The sequence below is a fragment of the Zeugodacus cucurbitae genome, chromosome 2, assembly GCF_028554725.1.
Source record: "Zeugodacus cucurbitae isolate PBARC_wt_2022May chromosome 2, idZeuCucr1.2, whole genome shotgun sequence".
Classification (NCBI taxonomy): Eukaryota; Metazoa; Arthropoda; class Insecta; order Diptera; family Tephritidae; genus Zeugodacus; species Zeugodacus cucurbitae.
In genome coordinates this window covers 19,974,108-19,994,277 of record NC_071667.1, presented here as the reverse complement: position 1 = coordinate 19,994,277, position 20,170 = coordinate 19,974,108, and the positions used below count along the sequence as shown (strand labels likewise).

Sequence of the window (20,170 nt, the reverse complement as noted above, 5' to 3'; positions counted from 1 at the left end):
AAAATAAAGATTTTATGGTTGCGTAAGAGTCAATGACGAAGAGATGAATTTGAACCACTAAACATAACATCATAAGATCAAATATCACAGCAGATCAAATATTTGAAAAACCTCCCGAGATCATTACTTTACCACTCAAACTCTTATTAAACGGTGCAGAAATTATTCAACTAAGCAGTGGGGAACCTCGATTTTACAATTACTTTTTTATTTGTTATTTTTTGTTCTTAGAATATATTTACCTATCAGAGAACTGGGCTCACTTTTCTATTTGTTAAGAAGAGCTATTGTCAAAAATGCTGTATGCAATGCATTGGTCAAAACAAATTGTTAATCCGTATTCTCAATATTAGGTTCTACTATATCGTCCTTAAGAAACTATGTCTTCTATGTTTTCTTCGCCCACTCGTGTGTAAATCGGTTGACATTAGGTTAAATTGACCTTTTCCAACACTGAACCTAGTAAAATATGTTCTTTTAGTATGTGGCGATGAGTATTATCAGCAATTATTCTAAAGTGGGATTTAAACACCATTGACTACTCAGTCTGTGGAACGTTCTTTTTGATCTCCAAATGTTCGTTGATCATTTTGAAATCGAAATTTTTTTCGTTGATTGTTTTTAAATCGACTGTTTCAAATAAAACCACCAATTCCTAAAAACTGGAACTCAAGGTGTTTGTGATATTGTTAGTGATAAGTCAACCTTTTTGGTATAAAGATCGAAGCTTAACTAAAAATCAAATTAATTGCGTCAAATAGTATGATTATTCCATCTTTTGGAGTTGATTGGTTGTTAATTGAACTAATAACCTTCGAATATTTCGAATGTCCTTTTTTAAAAAATTTCAGTAAATGAGCTTATTTCTAAAATATTGTATAATGCTGAATATTGTAATAAATGCAACAATTTAGGTGGGCTAAAAGTCGGTGCTAAGAATGTTCAAATCTAAGTAGAACTTTCACGCTTTTAAGCTTTATGTGAAAGCTCAACCCTTTTTACTGGAAGATTAGCAGCACATCTCAAACTATTTTCTGAAATTGAAAAGACAGTAATTTCGTTTAAAATTTATTTCTACTGGTTTTTATTGTTGTACATATTTTACTGTAAATATTTTTTTTTTTTCATTTTTTAAGAAAACTATTTTAACATTTAAATGTATTAGTTAAGTTAGGCATATCACAAATAATTATATTGCAAACAAATGTTGTTATGAAATGTACTCCACGTACTTATTCTTGTAGATTTCTATTAGCATTACATACTAAGAATTCAATTATACTAAAACATATATGTAAATTTGTATAAATTAAGCTAAATAACAATGAGATCCCTGATGAAAGTAATGAAAGTCCCTGTCTTTCAACACACACAGAGAGTGTTGTTGTGAAAGCACTGCGAAAGCACATTCACAGCAGCGCCGCTTGGAGAGGCAGCTGACGCCAACTCTGACACAACCACGCTGTGAGTAGGTCATCATCGGTTTTCTCCTGTGCATTCGTCCAGAAAAAGGTGCCATCGTCTGTGTGCATGTACTGTATGGGCAGTTCGGCGAGCGCGTGCTGAGACAACGCCGCTGTACCCTCTGGCACTGGCATTGTGGGCCAATATGGGGTGCCTGCCGTGGTTGACGCTGCTGTTGTTGTTTCGTTTGCGGTTGTGGCTTGTGTGGCCGCATCACAGATGTGATGATGAAACTGTTCATGCTGACAATTACGTCCGTAGACACAATGCGCACACGTGCTGGCCGGCGTCTTCTCAATACTCGCACTGCTGATCACTGTTGTTGCGAATTTGGCACTTGCCTGACAGGGGCGCTCCCATTCGGGCACAGCGCTTGTGCTGGCCGCCTCTGCTGCGCCATGATTGCACTGCTCTTTTAAGCTCATTTTGCGCATGAGACTGGCGTAGTCCTCGATATGCGCTGTGGGCCACTCCTCGCTGCCATTGGCTTGTGTTTTTGTGGGGATTGTGTTGTTGAGGTGTACATTGTTGGGGTGTAGTGTGGTGGCATGCGAATTGCCATTAGCTGTGTTGTGGCTGCTGTTGCGCTTGCGTGCCATTAACCGGAGTAGTGGACGCCACATTTTGCAAAGTTTGCGCTTGGACTTCTCCGCTGAGGTGGTGGTGGTGGTTGTTAAAGTTGTATTTGCCGCGTTGAGGCTCATGTCGGCCAGCTGATGTGCGAGATTCTTTGTATCCGTATACATTTTTTGTTTTTACTGTTTACAAAATATTTATTTCCGCACAGAATCGAGTTATTCAAAAGTCTCTTATCAATAATATGCCACAGTATTAACTGTTAATTTACACGTTCATTTAGAAAAAATGTTAATATGAATTTTTGGCTTGCTCGCTTCACGTGTTCTCGCTGTGAAAGTTGTTGATGAACTGATGCTGTTGCGCTTGCATCCGTACGTTTTTATACAACGACAAACCATCCGCAGTCGACCAGGCCGACCAAACAAGCAAACCTACCAACAAACTAGCCAACCAACCATTCATCGATCGATCGTGTGAACCAACGCAGCTGAAGGAAAGCAGAAATACGAGACGACGACGGCAACAACGTCGTACAGCGACGCGTCTCCAGTAATTCTGCACTCAGCTGAGCGCCGCTCAACTGCACTTCCCAATTCTGGCTGGCTGGCTTGTTGGCTGGTAGAGAAATTCCAACAGGAATCATACATTGTATATTTCCCATGTTACCCTCACCGCGCTCTTCTCTGCGCTCTCTACCACTACCACTAGTTGTTGCTCGTGTGTCTGACCCAAAAGGGCAACACAAGTCAACGCACTGTCGACATTGTGATGGCACAGCAGAGCTGTACGAGCAATAGGCAGAGTCATAAACCCTAACCCAGCTAACTGAGTATGCAGCGCAGGTAGCATGCAACAGCGACGACAACAACTACAACAGCAGCTGTTTGGTATTGCTTGCTCAAAAATTAACCAAAAACCTGCGCTGACTAAATATGAGAGCTGATGCGCTCAAGTGCGCGTGTGTGTGTGTGCATGCGAGCGCCCATAAATGGTAAGGAAAAAGTGTGGGAAACAATTTTTTGGGTAAATGTTTTTTAATTACGTGTGTGTTTTTTCTTGATAATACATTTCTCTCATTTTAACAGGATGTACCATGATATCGTGTGGCAAATAGACTGAGGTGTTTGCCATCGGTCGTGGCGACTTTGAAGAGCTCTACAATCTGGCTCTTAGCTATGAGTATCGGGAAGCGATTACTTACTTGTATTTGGATGAATTGGTATTCGGTAGAGAGGTACTACCTCGGCGCATGGCCACTGTCGGGTGGCGGCGCACCCCTGTAAGACGGAACTGACAGTCCGAGATGACTGCAGAAAATGTCAAGAACAAGGTATCAGAGAATCAATGGAGCAACTCTTGTACGCTTGTCCTGCATTGGCAAAGCAATGCCTCCAGCACTTGGGTATGACGATCTGGAAGAAGTATCGAAATTGAAGTCACGGAACCCTTTAAAATTCCCGTCTAAAGGATACCTACGCCTCATGGACTATGTGCCGGCTCTCTATCTGATATCGCAAAGGACCAAAACTTGTCTGTGAGTGGCTTATTACCCTTCCAGACTAACCTAACCTAACCTAACCGAAATATTTGAAAATCAACTCAAAAACAAAAATAATTATTACTAAGGAAGGAATATCTTATTTGGTCTGCGTATCTCTTTTGGGCTCGAAGCCGTTCAGTTCGATCTAGTAATTTTTTCGAATTTAATTTGACCGACTGTAGCGCAACCAATTTCGGCACAAATCACAGACAGGGTGAGTAGCAAACACAACCAAGAAATGACGCATCCACTTGAATTCTCCTGCACTTTTGTATTGGAAACTCGTCTAATGACCCTGTATGTAGTGTGATGATGGCAGAGTAACAACAACAGGTGTGTGCCTTAGCAAAAGTAACGATCTGCGCAGACGACTACATTTAGTGTTGGAATCCCGAAATTGCGGGATTCGAGCAATATTATTTGTATGAAATCAATGTATTTATGAAATAAATTTTAATGAATACAAATAGTAATAAATATTATTACTTTTTGTTTCATAGTTGGACGATATTTATTCAAACAAACATTCCGTAATGAGCCAAAAATATTCGGGATGTTGTTTTGAAAACATAGTCCCCTGAATGGGGCCGATGTTGGTTTAAAAAACAACCGGACATATTTATTTTCCTCTTTGGCCTCTTTTACATAATGTTAGGTAAATATGTTGTCTGACCTACCTAGGCTTTTATGAGGCCCATTGTTAGTACATAATGTTAATAAAAGACATTTCTTTCGAACATGCTCCGGGATCTCGAGAAGTATAGAAAATAAAGATGTTGTAGGGTATCGGGATCCCGAAACCCGAAATATAAAAAGTAAAGATATTCGTTAAAATCGTTAAAAAAAGTAACGGAATCTCGAATTTCAATTCTTATAATCCCGAAAATTAAAATGTAAAAATGTGAGTGATGTTAGTGAGTGGACATAACTACATGCCTCACTAACTTATTCGCTCACTTCAACTCGCATTCACTTGGCCTCGTCGACACTTTATTACTAATTACTTGTTGAATTTTTTTTGGTAGCGACGCAGCGCCGCGCGCTTTAAGGCGAATGAGCGGCGCTCATTTTGAAAACAAACAAAAAAAGCTAAACAAACTACAAATACAAAGTTTTTGATATGATTTTTTTTTTGGTAATGTAGAAGCATGGCCACGAGTAAAAGGAAGTGAGTTTTTGTGAGAATTCCTTGGGAACCAAACAACCGTGTGTCCGCAAAACGGATGCAGTGAGTAGAAATGTTTATTTTTTGAGAATTTTTTCGACTAACGCGGGTATGAGTATGGTCCGGTCGCATTTCGTCGTGTTTATTGTTGTTACATTTTGGACTGTTCTGATTTTGAATGCGCGATGCGTACCGACGAGCGCTGAGTATGGACGGACGAACAGACCAGACCGTTGAAGCGCAGTTACTCGTACTATGAGAGTGATAATGATGGCCACTTGAGAACACAGCTGCGCATACTGATTTCTTCTACAGCTCTTGTGCTTCCTCTTCACACTACTTCTCTACTCTATACACTGCATAAACTGCTTATAAACTGCTTATAAACTGCATAAACTGCTTATAAACTGCATAAACACTTGAGATTAACTGCGTTGTAGCCGTAAGAGAGCTACCGCTGTTTTGGGGTGCAGAGGCACCGCAACATACATACGAACCAATACACCGGTACACGCTGCGTCTGCGCGCACACAACGGAAACAAAGAAAGCAATCACGCTCAGTGGTTACTTTAGTGCGCGTAGCAGGTTGTTTGTTGTTTGCTGCTGCTTGGCCGTGGGAAGAAGGATTTTCGGCAGGTTCCCACGCAAGGATTTACGCGCACAGCTGACAGTTGATGGCAGCCGGCTGCAACGGTACGTATACTCATACATAGCAACACTCCAACAATGCACGGCACAGTTTGCGCATGCGCAACGCAGTTCAACTCATGCGCAGCTATAAATGCGTATTTGAGCGCACTTGTACGTGTGCATGGCATAATAAAGATGATGAAATTGATTTTGTTGTCAAAGCAGGTTTTCGATTACGCACCAATCACACACACACACGATGCAAGCACTGGTTCACTTATATAGGCTCTTGATGGGGTTACCAGTGGCGGGGTGCACATATACCGTTGCATTACTGCACTGCGAGTGCCCAAAAATGTACAGCCATACAAACTGCTCATTGAGTGGAATTATTTATTGCACTGATATTTCTCAAGCCACACTCCCCACCGCGCTCGCCCAGCAATGTTACGTGTGCACGCTGAAGTAGAAAATTTCGCGCCCCTAAGTCAAGCAGTTGTAGTGAACGTGCAACATTGTAGGGGAATGTACTGTACGCTTTGATAACAACACACAATAATAATAATATTAACAATAACAACAATAACAAGCACACATACATGTCGTTTTCAGTTTCAGTTGAGTTTGGCGGTTTTTTTTTTGACATTCCCACGCTACGATTTCGTAGCAACACTTGCCACCTGACATTGCTGCGCTGCGATTTGACCTTTCTGGGATGCTGTACGAGGGTAAACATACAAATGAGCGCTTATCAACTTGCGGGTATACATACTTATATGTCTGTCTGTAAGTGTGTGTGTTTTTGTTTTACTTCTTGTTTTTGTACTCCTGTCACTCGGTTCGGCTACTGTGTGACGCTCAGGCGATTGCAGGTGTCACAGTGACATTCGATTTGCTGCCTTAATACATCTGTATGTATGTAATGTAATGTATTGATTGTTATGAAAAAGGTCCTAAGTGCTGTGCGCAGGATTTAATGCAGTCGCAAATGGTGGGAACCAAATTTTCAACCTTCACTCTCCCCTACAAGGAACGCTTGAGATTCTGCGTAAAATAAAAGGGAACAACAACAAATCGCATTTGACTAGTCAAAAAAATATTAACGGTTTGGATTTGATTGTGCTATTTAGCACTACCGTTACACCTGCTCTAGAAATTTGGCCGTTGGACGAGTGTAGACGATATCCGATAATAGCAAAGATATTGTTGTTACTGTTTTTGCATATTATGTCACAATATGTTTCAGAATTTGTACGCGTCTGGAAAAGTCGGAGAAGTGTGAATTGGATTGTTTTTGGTTGGGAGTATTTTGAGGAAAATTTCGCCATGGTTGAAATTTTACGAGCTGAGAATTCCAAAAATGACTTGGAATGACAGACCTTACGAAACAATTAATATACATTCAATTTGTGGGTACTGACATCATAGGCCTTACCAACATAGCCGTCAGAACAGCTTTTTCAGGCTAAAAAGGGTTTCGGAAGAGGTTGGTCATGTGGTGAACGAGTGCAAGATAAAGTACATGGAGGCTACATACAAAGATTTCTCGCGTCTTGGGAACTACGTCACTGTTGGCAGCTATATATTTAAAAAAAAGTTAAGGACTTTGTTATATCGGAACTAACATAAATGCAAGCAACAATCTAAGTCTGAAGATTAAGCGCAGAATAACTCTTACCAATAGCTGCTACTCTGGGATCGATAGGCAATTGAGAAGCAGATCCCTCTCTCGACGAACAAAAATTTCGCTCTATAAGTATGTCATCATTCCCGTCCTATTACACAAAGCATGGACCATGATAATCCGAGATGAGTAGGTACTTGGAGTATGCGAGAGAACAGTTCTCCGCAAAATCTTTAGAGCCGTCTGTGTGCGCGAGGTGTACCGAAGAAGATGGCACCGCGAACATGGATATAGTAAAGCGCACTGGTTAGGCCATGTCGTACGAATGGAAGACGATGCTCCAGTGACAAGATCATTCAATTCGAGACACATGGGTTGACAAGCAAGGTCAATGCATTGACCTTCACGCATCCAATGGAAGGACCAAGTGCATAAGGACCTGTCTGAACTTCGGATCCACATGTGGCGTGACTTCTCAAAGGATAGAAGAAATAGGCTGCACTTGGGATGTATAACTGGCGTGACTTCGCAAAGGCTAGAGGCAACTGGCGAAGTTTTGTGTTCTCAGGTCAGACCGAACAACTGTTGTAGTGCCAAATAAGAGGAGGAAGAAGTTTCCGGTGAACTGGGAATGAAATATTAGTGAACCACTAGATGAAATGACCTTAGAAGAACTACTTTTGCTATAGCATAGAGTCCAACCCCCGAATAACCGAAACTCCGCTTAGAGGAACTGATAGTTCCGATCTCAAAAGACACTGCTATGGTAATGTTCGCATAAATAACCACACATTTACATATTTCCGATACTTGTCACAAATATACAAAAAATAAATCACTCCAATAACGCTCAAAAGCTTTTCATAAAGTCATTATGATAACAGTCATTTGTCCGCCTTTTGCAATTTGCATACGATTCAATGCATTTAATCAAACCAACAAATGACTCCTTACACAAAATACACACACATCAATGCATACCTCTTACTAAAAAGACACCACACAATTGCAATCAACTCGACCCACAATTTATTTCCACGCGCAGCCGGAATGGTGTCCATGGGTTGCGCCTTCCAACAAACCCACCAACGCCACATGACACCACAGCAGCAATACAACTACAATACAAATAACAACAACGTTGCTAATAAACGACAGTGTTTTTTGCTTAGGTGCTACACGATCGACAACAAAAGCAACACCAAGTCACACAGAGACTCTGGGCACACGGGCGAAGAGTTTGTCGCTTAAAATGCAACGTTAGCAGCATGCGTCGCAAAATAGCCGCGTGCCAATCGCGTGTGCAAAGTGCGCGCTCGCTCCTCACCTTATGTCTGCCAGTCGAGTTGGCCAAAAACCGCCGTGCCAACAGCTCGCGCACACTCGCAGTTGTTCGACAATCGAAGTCAACAGCCAGTTTGGAAGTTTGTGTACTCGCGGCTACTACGTCGCAATTAATCTTAACTAACGTTCGCTCGTTTGGCCAAGTCGCTTAGCGCATGGCTTCTACGGTTTTCGCTGATTCAGCTGGAGGCAATTGCTTGTGCGATTGTGGGTCGTTTGTGGTTTTCACTTGCATTGCTTAGTGCCGGCAATTGAGTTCGCTTTAGCTTGTCTCTCCAGACGTGCATACGAAAATGGCATTGCAGCTCTCGATTTGTGAGCTCCTTATTTGCGAATCTCTTTACTGTTGTGCGAGCTGGTATTAGTCACAAGACGGAGTTAGGTATACCATATATGACATGATGTCACAAGAAAACCGTGACTAATACCAGAGCTCTTCTTAAGGTTCGGTCCTTTAGGCCGTAGTGGCTGGAAGTTGCTTCAGGTATTATATTAGAAGTCTTCGAACGAATGCTAGATATTTAGAAAACTTCAGATCTCATATCCAGCTCAAACTTTTTTCAATTATTTAATGAGTAGTCTGTTCGAGCTTTCGCTTCATAGAGAGCGGAAAACCGTTCCTTTCCATGTCAGTGTTAGTTATTTTAGATCGTTCAAGAATCACTGCGAGCCAATAGATCAGAAAAATAAAGTCCATGTGCTTACAAGCTGTGTCCACATAATGTACCGTTAGCGTTTATATAACATCGGACTATCTACTCGTTTGTAGACTGAATTGTCGATGGTGAATTCTAGAATTCAGGTAGCCATGAGCTAGAAGAGAAATATGATGCTGTCGGTATGAGCTTTTCTTAACGAATCAAAATATCCTGTCTAGGCCAATTATCGGCGATTTCCTGCTGTCGAAAAAATTATAAAACTTGTCGTGCGTTTGCTCTCCTGGGCTCTTTCATTGTAACCACTAGAGTTTGGTTTCGATCACGAATCATGGGTATATGGTTATGACATGGTTAGGCCTGACTTGAGACTTGATTTTTTTACTAACTTTGAAATAGAATTTACGGAAAATAGAGATTAAAATGTATACATGTCGACCCGCTCTATTTAAAACCGCCTTCCAAGAGTTTCCTCGGGTTTCCTCACTGACTAGACAACGTTACATCAAGTGGTATGCAATTTCGGCTTAAACACAATTTTCAATCCACTCACAGCCAATAACAACGTCGTTTTAGTACGAGCTGACTACTCATGCATTATTCATTTATTCGTCATGCGCGAGACTGAGCAAGCCAAACTTAACGCGGCGCAATCCAGTCATTGCCGCACTCGAAGTATTCCAATCATACGCTTTAGCACTTTCTCACGGTTTGATTTGGTGTCGTGCCACGCTGAGCCACGCCACGCCACACATTTAGCAACCGCAACCTCAACGGCAACAACAACTGCCGTAACAGTGGCAGCAATTGCAACAGCACGAAGAGTCGCATGCCTGGCAGACAAAATCAACATGCAGTGAGCGGCAAGTGCACAGCTAACAAAAATAACAACAACAACAGTTATGATCGTCATTATCATTAGCAGCAACAACATTGCAAAAGTCATCAGCGCAACGACAGCAATAACAACGAGTGTTAAAGTGTTGGAGCATACGTAATTGGGCGTTGAGTTGTTGTTGCGTCGCCGCCATCAAAAAAAGCAGTTTCAGCGCCGCACTTTACATAGTAGTATTTTTATTTTATTGTTTTTTTTTTTTATATATTTACTACTGTTTTTAATTTTATTTCGCTTTTTAGTTTTAGCACCGTTCATTTCTGCAGCGCTCGCGTTTCTTTCGCGTTCAAGTGCCGCGGCAGCCAGTTTATGACCTCTTTGCTGGCGTCGCTGACATTAGGCAAGCGCTTTGTGACACTTTGCAATGTTGGCCACTCGACACACGCTAATGACCGTTTAATTTGGCTCAACACCACCATATCCACCGCCCGACACCACCGAACTTGCCGTCGTCGCCACCAACGATCTCTCCATCGTCAGCGCACAGTCGCTATGACACTGACCTCTAGCCGGCTCACAGCTTTGGACTCACTTGTTTACGTAGTTTATTATTAATATTTTTTTTTTCATTTTTTTGTATTTTGGCTCATGAAGCGTGTTAAACGATTTGTCAAGCGGAAATCATACGTTGCTGAAATTTTTTACTATGAAAACTCGTAATTTTCGTATTTTTTCTTCTATTTTTTGTGATCGAATGTTAATTGAAGGTCTTTTATCGTGCTCCAGTTGCGGCGCGGCGGTATTAGCGTGGGAACTCTTAAGTTTTTGAAAGCCTGCGCTTAATGGATCGTTATGAGCATGTTTAATAATATTCGGCACTAAATAGTGAGCAACTAGTATCCGTCGTAATTGAGTTGGTTAGCTATGTAATTACCACTTGACCATTCGTGGTAAAAAAACGAAACTATAGTGAAAGTTTTTACTCCAATATTTCGCCGGCCTCCACAGGCAATAAGGAACCCCCAGAGTGTAGTTTTTTAGTCAAAAACTCTCAGTTCTTCACATATCTTTTAAAGCTTTTAAGTATTTTTGTTTTTTTTTTTTTTGGGGTTGTCATAAGTTTACCTTAACCAAAGTGTATTCAACAAAGTGAACTAAGTATTTGACATACCCGCTTTTGACAATAAAATAGTAAACAATTCATGTATTTGTTTACATTAACCCGTCTTTTTTAACTTTAACAATATAATATATATTGATAAAATTGTTTGCAATTTTCAGTTGGAGCACAAAACCTTAGTAAATTGCTTCCATGAGTTGTTTTGCCTAAGCTGAAAGTATTCGGCATTTTCTTTTATTCATTTAAAAAATATTTTTTTTTTGGTTTGAAATTTGTTTACTTTTGAACAAACATATCAAATTCGGGTAAAAAAAATGAAATGTCATATACCTGGTTCACTTTGTTGAATACACTTTGACCTTAACGAATAATGCTTTAATAAATTTATGTGGTTTCAGTTGAAGTTTTGAACCTTTTGTTGACGTATACGTCATGAAATGAAATATTTTAAATTCCAATTAATTTTCAATAACATATCAAAATTCCCCTTTTGAAAGAACATAAATAAAAATTTTGTTGTCCTATGAAAGGGATTTTTTTTTTTTTCAAAATAAAAAAAAATGTAAACAATTGCTGAGTCAATAAATTTTCTGAAGTAAATAAAAAATATAAATAAATAAAAAATATAAATAAATGAATAAAATATAAATAAAAAAATTTAATTTAAAAAATACCAAAAATAATTTTAAATAATATATTTTGTAAATGGAACCCCTTATAGCCTTTTCGCACATGAGCTAATTGATCAATAAAATGGCCTCTGCTGTATTAAAGCGCTAATTTAGATCAATTTACCATACAAATTAAAAATCTCATTTTTCTATATTAAATTTTTAATCGAGTTGAAAATGAGATGCAACTCTGCGAAGTAGCAGTAATACCACTGGACGGTAGATATCCCTGGCAGAAATAATGGCAGTGGTTATTGAAAAAAATAGCAATCAGCTGTTGAAACTTACCAACTTCTTATGAAAAGCAAGAACAAAAACTTATAACAGCTGATCGAGTAGCAGGCAGTGCGAAGGGCAAAAACTGGTTTCTCAATTAAAATTTTAATTAATCAAAAAGGCCATTAAATTAGTTAACTCAATTAAATTGTGTCTGCAAATAGTGCGCTGTTTTCGTCCATTGAACTCGATTCATTTAAAGACATCTCATTAAGAATAAACAAACTATCAATAGTCAAAATAAAAATACGCTTAAGAAAGTCAATCATTGAAATATCTTGGTTCTATATTCAGAAACCGTCATTAATACTATAGAGTGTTGAGACTGTAGAATATACTTAAATAATCTTCTCTTCTTCTGTATAAACTACTTATGCGGTTTTAACAAAAAACATTGATTTGTGTAAGGATCTAGATAATTCGAAAACCACAGAGATATAGAAGGTCGTAAGTTGCTTCTCTGCACCTAGGTTTCGTCTAATCTTTTTTTTTTTTTTTTTTTTTTGAAAACCAAAATATACATATGAAAATAAATGAAATATAAATAAATGTAAACCAAAGAATATTTAATAAAACATGTAAGGAAGGGCTAAGTTCGGGTGTAACCGAACATTTTATACTCTCGCAATTTATTGATGTAATTTTATAAAGATAACACAAGTCGACCCATATATTTGGTATAAAGTTCAATAGAATAACGAAAATCATCATAAATAGTATATGGGGACTGAGCTAATTCCTAAACCGTTCACTCGTTTTCACCACCAAGATACAATGTATCGAAGACTATACGCTCACTTAATTTAATATTACATATAATTAGGTCTATGGGATCTGGGGGAAGTTATGACCCGATTTTTACCATTTCAGGTACAGAGAGAAACTGTTATAAGAAAAAAATTCAGAGGGAATGAATTACATTAAAATATCTGAGGGATTTACCTATATTTTCGGTGAAAAATTAACCTTAGGCACTGAGTTCTTCATGTTCGATATCAGGGGCCTTGAAAAGTCATGGTCCGATTTTGACAATTTTTCCAGAAGTGATGTCACAGCTCAAATACAGTATTTGTGTAAAGTTTTATTCCGCTAGCTTCATTGGTTCCTTATGAATACATTATAAAGTGAACGAATCAGATGGAATTCAAAATTGAGTTATATGGGAAGTAGACGTAGTTGTGAACCGATTTCGCCCATATTCCACCCGTGTCATCAGGGTGTCAAGAAAGTGTTATATACCGAATTTCATTGAAATCGGTCGAATAGTTCTTGAGATATGGTTTTTGACCCATAAGTGGGCGACGCCACGCCCATTTTCCATTTTGTAAAAAAATCTCAGTGCAGCTTCCTTCTGCCATTTCTTATGTAAAACTTGGTGTTTCTGACGTTTTTCGTTAGGGAGTTAACCCACTTTTAGTAATTTTCAACCAAATCTTTGTATGGGAGGTGGGCGTGGTTATTATCCGATTTCTTTCATTTTTATCGCTTGCACGGACAGACGGACAGACGGACAGACGGACGGACGGACAGACGGACGGACAGACACACGGATTTCAAATCTACTCGTCATCCTGATCATTTATGTATATATAACCCCATATCTAACTCTTATATTTCTTGGTGACACAAACAACCGTTATGTGAACAAAACTATTATACTCTGTGCAACAGGTTGCGAGAGTATAAAAATAAAAAGATAGTACCTAATTGTCATATCGCAAAGACATTAAAAAAAAAAAAAAAATTCTAAACCACTAAACCACTCAAACAATGATAATGGAATCTAAGTACATTTCAACCGCACTGGAAGAGTGATATCTATGTGGTTGGGGAATATGGTCTTCCAAATAGACCATAACAATTTTTAGTCAACAGTCTGTGGTACACAAAAAATGATAGGAATGAATTGTATGTGAATATTTTATTTTAAATATATAATATACATATATAATAAATAAGATATTAATGAAGTAAGGGTTAGCTTATCAGTTTATAGGAACCTCAAAGCTCGTTTGGTTAGCGATTATTTACTTCTGTGCCACCAAAACAAAACAATTGGCGTCGACGCGATAAAATATATTTACATACGTGAATATGTATATATGTTAGTTTGTAATTTTTTTTATTTAGTACTCAAGGTCCCCCGCCAAGTTGACAAGCTAACGGCGCTGTAGCAAGTGCTGTGGTGTTGTTGGGTGATTAGCTCCTCGTAGATGACAGTGTTTCGTTGTAGTATTATATAGAAACATTTATCTATGTAGTATGTTGCCGTATACTTAATACTAAATCCAATATTTCTACATGCAAAACCGAAAGAAGTGGGTAGTTCAATATATCCGTGACTTTTAGAGTTAATAATATTTTTAAAGAGTTTTATGCCATAGAATGTAGGTTTCATAGCCAAGCCTAATTAAAAACAGAAATAGTATCAGTTCGTGAACGAAGGCTATTATCTTAGATCCTACTAGATCCCTGTTTTATTCACAATTATGAAAATATTCAAAATCTACCTGAGATTACAATCGAGCACATACGTTAAAGATCTCAATCATTTGAATAGCATTTTCAACTTCAACTACATAGCTTCACTTTCTCAAGTTCATCTCGTCGCTTGTTCTATTATTATCAGCTCTCAACGAGAAGTCTTCGTAAAGTTTAAGCAGTCCAACTCAACGTTCCAATGGCCATCGCTGTTTTATCAAAACCTGTCACTTTTTCACCTGAATGCCTCTTCTTTGGATGTTGCATTGTTCTAAGTTTCTTTATAAATCGCACTTAATGTGAGAAATAGGTGAAATAGATGTCGTGGCCTTTCAGAGAACACGGGATTCCCCTTTGACCGTTGGTTTGTGATCCAAAGTTCCTCATGTATTGAGGATTTTGAAACATTTACGTCCAGGAATGATTTGATTCAGATGATAATGCAATTCTGGTAACATTATATGTAGGCGTTGATATCGGTTTCAAGATGAACGACCTTGACGAAACATCCAAGTTATGACTCTTAGTATGAAAAAAAAACAGGCAGTTTAGCTAGAAATATGCCGTCAATTCAAGTGAAATTTGTTAGGCGGCAGAGCCAGAAACTGATTGACTCAGTTAAATGCTCTCGTATGTACTATGTACGTGCATTTGGCAAAGCTAATACATTTATATGTGCGCCGACTTGACGACGTTCATTGGAAAATAAATAAAATGTAAACAAAAATTATTGTATATCGTAAATTTTTGGGTGACTAACATTTATGAATATGTACACAGTTAAAATGCTGTGCGTTTCCCCAGCGCATTAGGGACAGGCGACGTGAGGTTCAAAACACTAGCCAACAAATCCCATAACACTTGTCGCGGCAACAAAGACTGATGGACGGTTGATGGCTTTACTTGTGTAATTTGCGCGCTTTTTTTGTATAAGTGCTTGTGTGCGTTACGACACCCCACCCGAGCTGCGGCGCATTATGTGTGTTGTACAATAACAAGAGCCCGCAAATTTTCTGCAAAATGCCGATGCACTGTTATATGGCAAAAGCAATCTGTGGGATCCATGCGCGCCCCAAATGAAAAATAAAACGCAAACAACAACAAAAGATGACTAAAAAACTAAATTAAAACAAACAAAGCAACACGCCAAGCGTTCGGATCCCAAGTCCCCCAAGCTGTCGAACAAACCCTGGCAAACAATTCATCGTCCGTCCGTCTGTCTGTCTGTTCGACGGCCAGGCCAACCAGCTCAATTGATACGCTTCAACGAAATTCATGCCATCATCATCAGTCGAGCATGCCTCAGCGTAATTGCGCGACTTCAAACACACATACAACCATACGAACAGCTCCAGCTAAGGCGCAGCAGTGGCGCAAAATGCGGGACCCAACCGGCAGCCCAATAACTAAAGCTCAAACAAATACAAAAACTAAAAAAGAAAGAAAAGGCAACAACAGCAACAAATAGTACGGGGGGTATTATAAACCCAAGCAACGCCAACAACAACACCAATAAGTACAACAAATACTTAAAGCGCAAAGTAACAAAGGCAACATTTCAACAACAATCCAACGGATCGCATCGCCACAATCGTCGACGTCGTCGTCGTCATCGTCGCGCATCGCAACGTATCGCAATCCATCCATCCGTCCATCGTGTGGGAAACACACGACAAATCTGTTTCCCACGGTCTGGAAAAGTGTGTAGCGTACGAACAAAATACACAATGCGATTTACGAAAGCCCCAGCAACAACAACAACAACCATAGTAGTAATAAGCAACAACAGCAGCATGACACAAGTCAGTGGCAGCGGCAGAGAACTGTCATCATTGACAATAAGTAAGACATGCCCGCGTGGTGGGGCCAAACAACCAAGCAGACAGCCAACCAACCAGCCAACCCGAACGTCCATCCATTGCATTGGTATTTGTGCCCCTAGCGGGCACAATTCCGTCATCCGACAACTATGTTTGTATGCCAGCATGTTGTTATTGATCGTGTGAGCAACACTCCAGCGTGTTATGCTCTTCTGATTGGCACAAGCGGTGCGCACGATCACTACTTGCTGGCGAGTCTCACGAGTGGCTCTCTTTTGATTTCGACTGGAGCTAGCGTGTGCTCATAGTTAAACCCAGTAGTTTGAAATGACAAAGTGTTGCTGGTCGTACGCTATGCCATTGGGGAGAGCTGAGTCCATTGTTGTGCCGTCTCGAGTAAGTGTTGCTCATGGTTGCAGAAATTACCCTCATAGAAAGGTTTTAAAAAGGTAAATAATGTATCGGACATTGCTGATATTTAAAGTTTTTAGATGGGATAGATATATTCCCTATAAGCTCTTCTTTAGCGACTCTCCAAAATTTGTCCATCTGTCAGCCCGGTTATCAAGAACACATTTCATAACCTGACTTTGGAATGATTATCTCATATCTCAAAATACTCCGCAGCTTCGGTTTTTATGTCCCATAGGTGCTGAGTATTTAAGGTTCGGAACAATATTTCTTTTAAAGAATTATTTAGAAGATCTCTCATATCTTGTCAAATTACGGACAGAAGTTATTTATTGATTGACTATATTTCAAAATATTGACCAATCTCTACAAAAGAGGAAGATCTCGTGATTTCTCTGTATTCTTTCCCGTTAATATGTTCGTTGATCTAGTCGATCGCAATGACAATATTGGAATTGAAGAGATGTGAAGTATTTCTGGTTCATGTTAGACAAAAAATAGATCATTCCCATCACATTTCTCAAGAGTTTATAAACATTCCATCAATAAGAAATGTGAGTAATCCTCTATGATCATCTGAGAAAATAATTTCTTGATTCTAAAGAGCAGCTTTAAAAATCTTTGCCAAATAGAAACTTTTCCATCATTTAACGCAGAAGATCGTAACGGTCGTTTTTGGATATATGACTACCTCCTCTCTCACTCACATTTAGGTTAGGTATAATCCATTAATGAATAATGATCTCTACAGTATTGAAAGCAAATAATCTGCCGCAATGTCGCTACAAATTTTACCCAGCACTATAAGAAGCAACACTCTTTGGTCACACTTTGAACGCATTCCCATTATTACGCTCACGATCGCTCCAGTACTCTCTCGCTGACAGGCTTTGAGTATCAAAATGCCGCCACCATTCAACACAGCCACTGCAATGTAGTCTCATCTAGCTAGTAGCTCCGCACTTGCACCGCACACACATACACATGTAACGCTGACACACAACGCGACCACCGTTGCGATCGTGCTGCGATCGTGCAACCAACCACCATACAATCAGCAAACGTACGAACTGTGTGAGCGCAGAAAACCCCCTTATTGTATAAAAGTTATGTACGGGGCAGGTTGTTGGCTCATTTTGAAACCGACACGCGAACAAGAAACAACGTTTAAACATTAAGCTTACGTGCGCCTCCCAACGGAGTTTCCAAATTTACGGATAACGAACGAACGCGTACGCAAAATATTTAAAAATAAATATATAATTTATCCAAAACATAATTGTAACTTGTAAAATAACAACAAAAAAACAATGGTCATGGAAATGTCCAAAACTTATCAGTACCGCAAGGTGATGAAACCATTGTTGGAACGTAAAAGACGCGCGCGCATCAACAAGTGTCTCGACGATCTCAAGGATCTGATGGTGGAGTGTCTGCAGCAGGAAGGTGAACATGTAACACGTCTCGAGAAAGCCGACATACTCGAACTGACCGTCGAGCATATGCGTAAACTGAAACAACGCGGCAGTCTCTCGTTACAATCTCAGGCCAGCGCGCATATCGAGTCCTTCCGCTCCGGCTACGTGCATGCGGCGGACCAAATCTCACAAGTATTACTGCAACAGTGCCAAGCGGATGAGCTGGGCGGCAAAATCATGAAATTCCTCTCGACGCGTCTCATCGAAATGCAACATCAATTGCTGCGTAGCTCAGCAGTCACAGCTATTGGCGGTGTGCCACCCGCAACCGCTTGCAGCAATGCCAACCTGTTGCCGCTACCGTTAACACTGCAAATGCCAATGCCGTCGGCAAATTACAATTATAGTGAATGTGGTGAATCAATGGGTTCTTTGGAGTCACCGACGAGCGCCAAGTCACCCATAGATTACTACAGTGCAGTTAATGAGGCGGCACAAAGGTCATACGCAACTGCTGCCGCTGCGGCTGCGGCAAGCGCTTGCAAAGAGCAGGATCTCATCGATGTGACAACGGTGGATAGTAGCTGTTCGACGCGCGATACCGCCTCTGTGGTGTCTGTGGATTCCTGCTCATCCGAACCGATGTGGCGTCCATGGTGACTAGCGGCGCGTCATTAGTTAAGGCTTTAGTTGTATAGTACGGTATCAAATTGTATCAACAGAATCGTCTGTCTTCCAAGGCGCACGTAAAGGACGTGGGAGGGCGCTCCGGCCTAAGCTCCAATAGTCGCTACGTGTTTCGCCACACACTCACACATATGCAGTGCACTTTTTGCTTTACTTGTTGTCTGTGATATAATATAATATTATTTATATGCATAAAAGTGTTCGTATGCATCATTACGAAATTCTGCGTAATTAGCTTTATTTAGTTTAGCGCCTACAAGAAAAAATCAATTTATATGTTATTTATTTTAATTAATTGTAAGCTATATTTAAACTAGCAGTGCTGTAATGTTTGTGTAATGCAGACAAATAACCGAAATGACATTAGTTTTGTAAGTTCTCAGCAATCAAAGGAAGTGAACTGGTATTCCTCTAATTGGTAACTAGCTTTAAAGGCAAATGTCAAGTAATTCCTGATGTTATATACCATATAATAATATTTAAAATAAATTAAAAATTAATCTCTGAAAATTTTAAATATTATTTTTTTAATTGAGGTGAGGTCACTTTCCACTTGGAGGTCTTCCTCTTCCGCGACTTCCACCAGCGGGACTGCATCGAACACATTCAAAGCTGGAGTGTTTTTGTCCATTCGAACAATATGACCTAGCCAGTCTTTTTATAAATTTTTCGAAAAACCTTTCTCTCGAAAACTCCAAGAGTCGTTTCATTAGATGTTGTCATCGTGTACGCTTCCACGCCATACATTAGGACGGGAATAATGAGCGACTTGTATAGTTTGATTTCGGTTCGTCGAGAGAGGACTTTACTTCTCAATTGCCTACTCAGTCCAAAGTAGCACCGTTGGCAAGAGTGATTCTGCGTTGGATTTTAAGGCTGACATTTTTGGTGTTGTTAATGCTGGTTCCCAAGTATACGAAATTATCTCCGACTTCAAAGTTTTTACTGTCAACAGTAACTGAATACAGGTTAGGTTAACTGGTTGTTTGTCGATGCACCTAGGCCTTTGGGAAACCTATTGTAAGACCACCAGGACTGGAATTCCCTCACACTATTAAGTCCTCTTCGAACCACCATGTGGTCTTGATAAAATTAAATAATTGACATAGTTTGATATGTGCATCTTCAGCCTCATCATCGCGGAGACCGCGTCCGAGAATTGCGATTATTTTTCTATACAAAGATTTATATCCGCATAGAATGTGTGTTATAGTATCTTTTTCTTCTACTTATTAGGAGTTTCTGCAGTAATCCTAAATACATGTTCGAAACAGCTTTTCTTAATCATCAGGATATCACAGAGCCTCCTTTTATCCATTACTATGAGAAAATATTCGGTGCTTGTCCGTGCTGATATTTGTTTCGTTCATTTACTGACTTGAATGAGATACAGATTCACCGATCACAGATTGCTTCAAGTTTGCCTACAAAACTTAAAAATAATGTAT

At 39.6% G+C, this 20,170-nt stretch overlaps 2 protein-coding genes and 1 long non-coding RNA gene across 3 annotated transcripts in view; 1 reads left to right on the top strand and 2 right to left on the bottom strand.

Annotated features, from left to right (window-relative positions):
• Nucleotides 1-307: 307 nt before the first annotated feature.
• Nucleotides 308-20,170, bottom strand: part of LOC105217843 (uncharacterized) — a 64,703-nt gene continuing 44,840 nt past the window's right edge. Inside the window, exon 2 of the long non-coding RNA XR_008471960.1 lies at nucleotides 308-1,034. This is a non-coding gene — a long non-coding RNA (uncharacterized LOC105217843). The remainder of the gene's footprint in view (nucleotides 1,035-20,170) is intronic.
• Nucleotides 1,056-5,052, bottom strand: LOC105217838 (enhancer of split M2 protein). Its single transcript, XM_054234499.1, has one exon. It carries the CDS (start codon nucleotides 2,208-2,210, stop codon nucleotides 1,410-1,412), a length of 801 nt encoding a protein of 266 aa, XP_054090474.1. The 5' UTR covers nucleotides 2,211-5,052; the 3' UTR covers nucleotides 1,056-1,409.
• Nucleotides 17,735-19,237, top strand: LOC105217839 (enhancer of split m3 protein). The gene has a single exon (XM_011193065.3). The coding sequence runs from the start codon at nucleotides 17,928-17,930 to the stop codon at nucleotides 18,693-18,695; it is 768 nt and encodes a 255-aa protein (XP_011191367.2). The 5' UTR covers nucleotides 17,735-17,927; the 3' UTR covers nucleotides 18,696-19,237.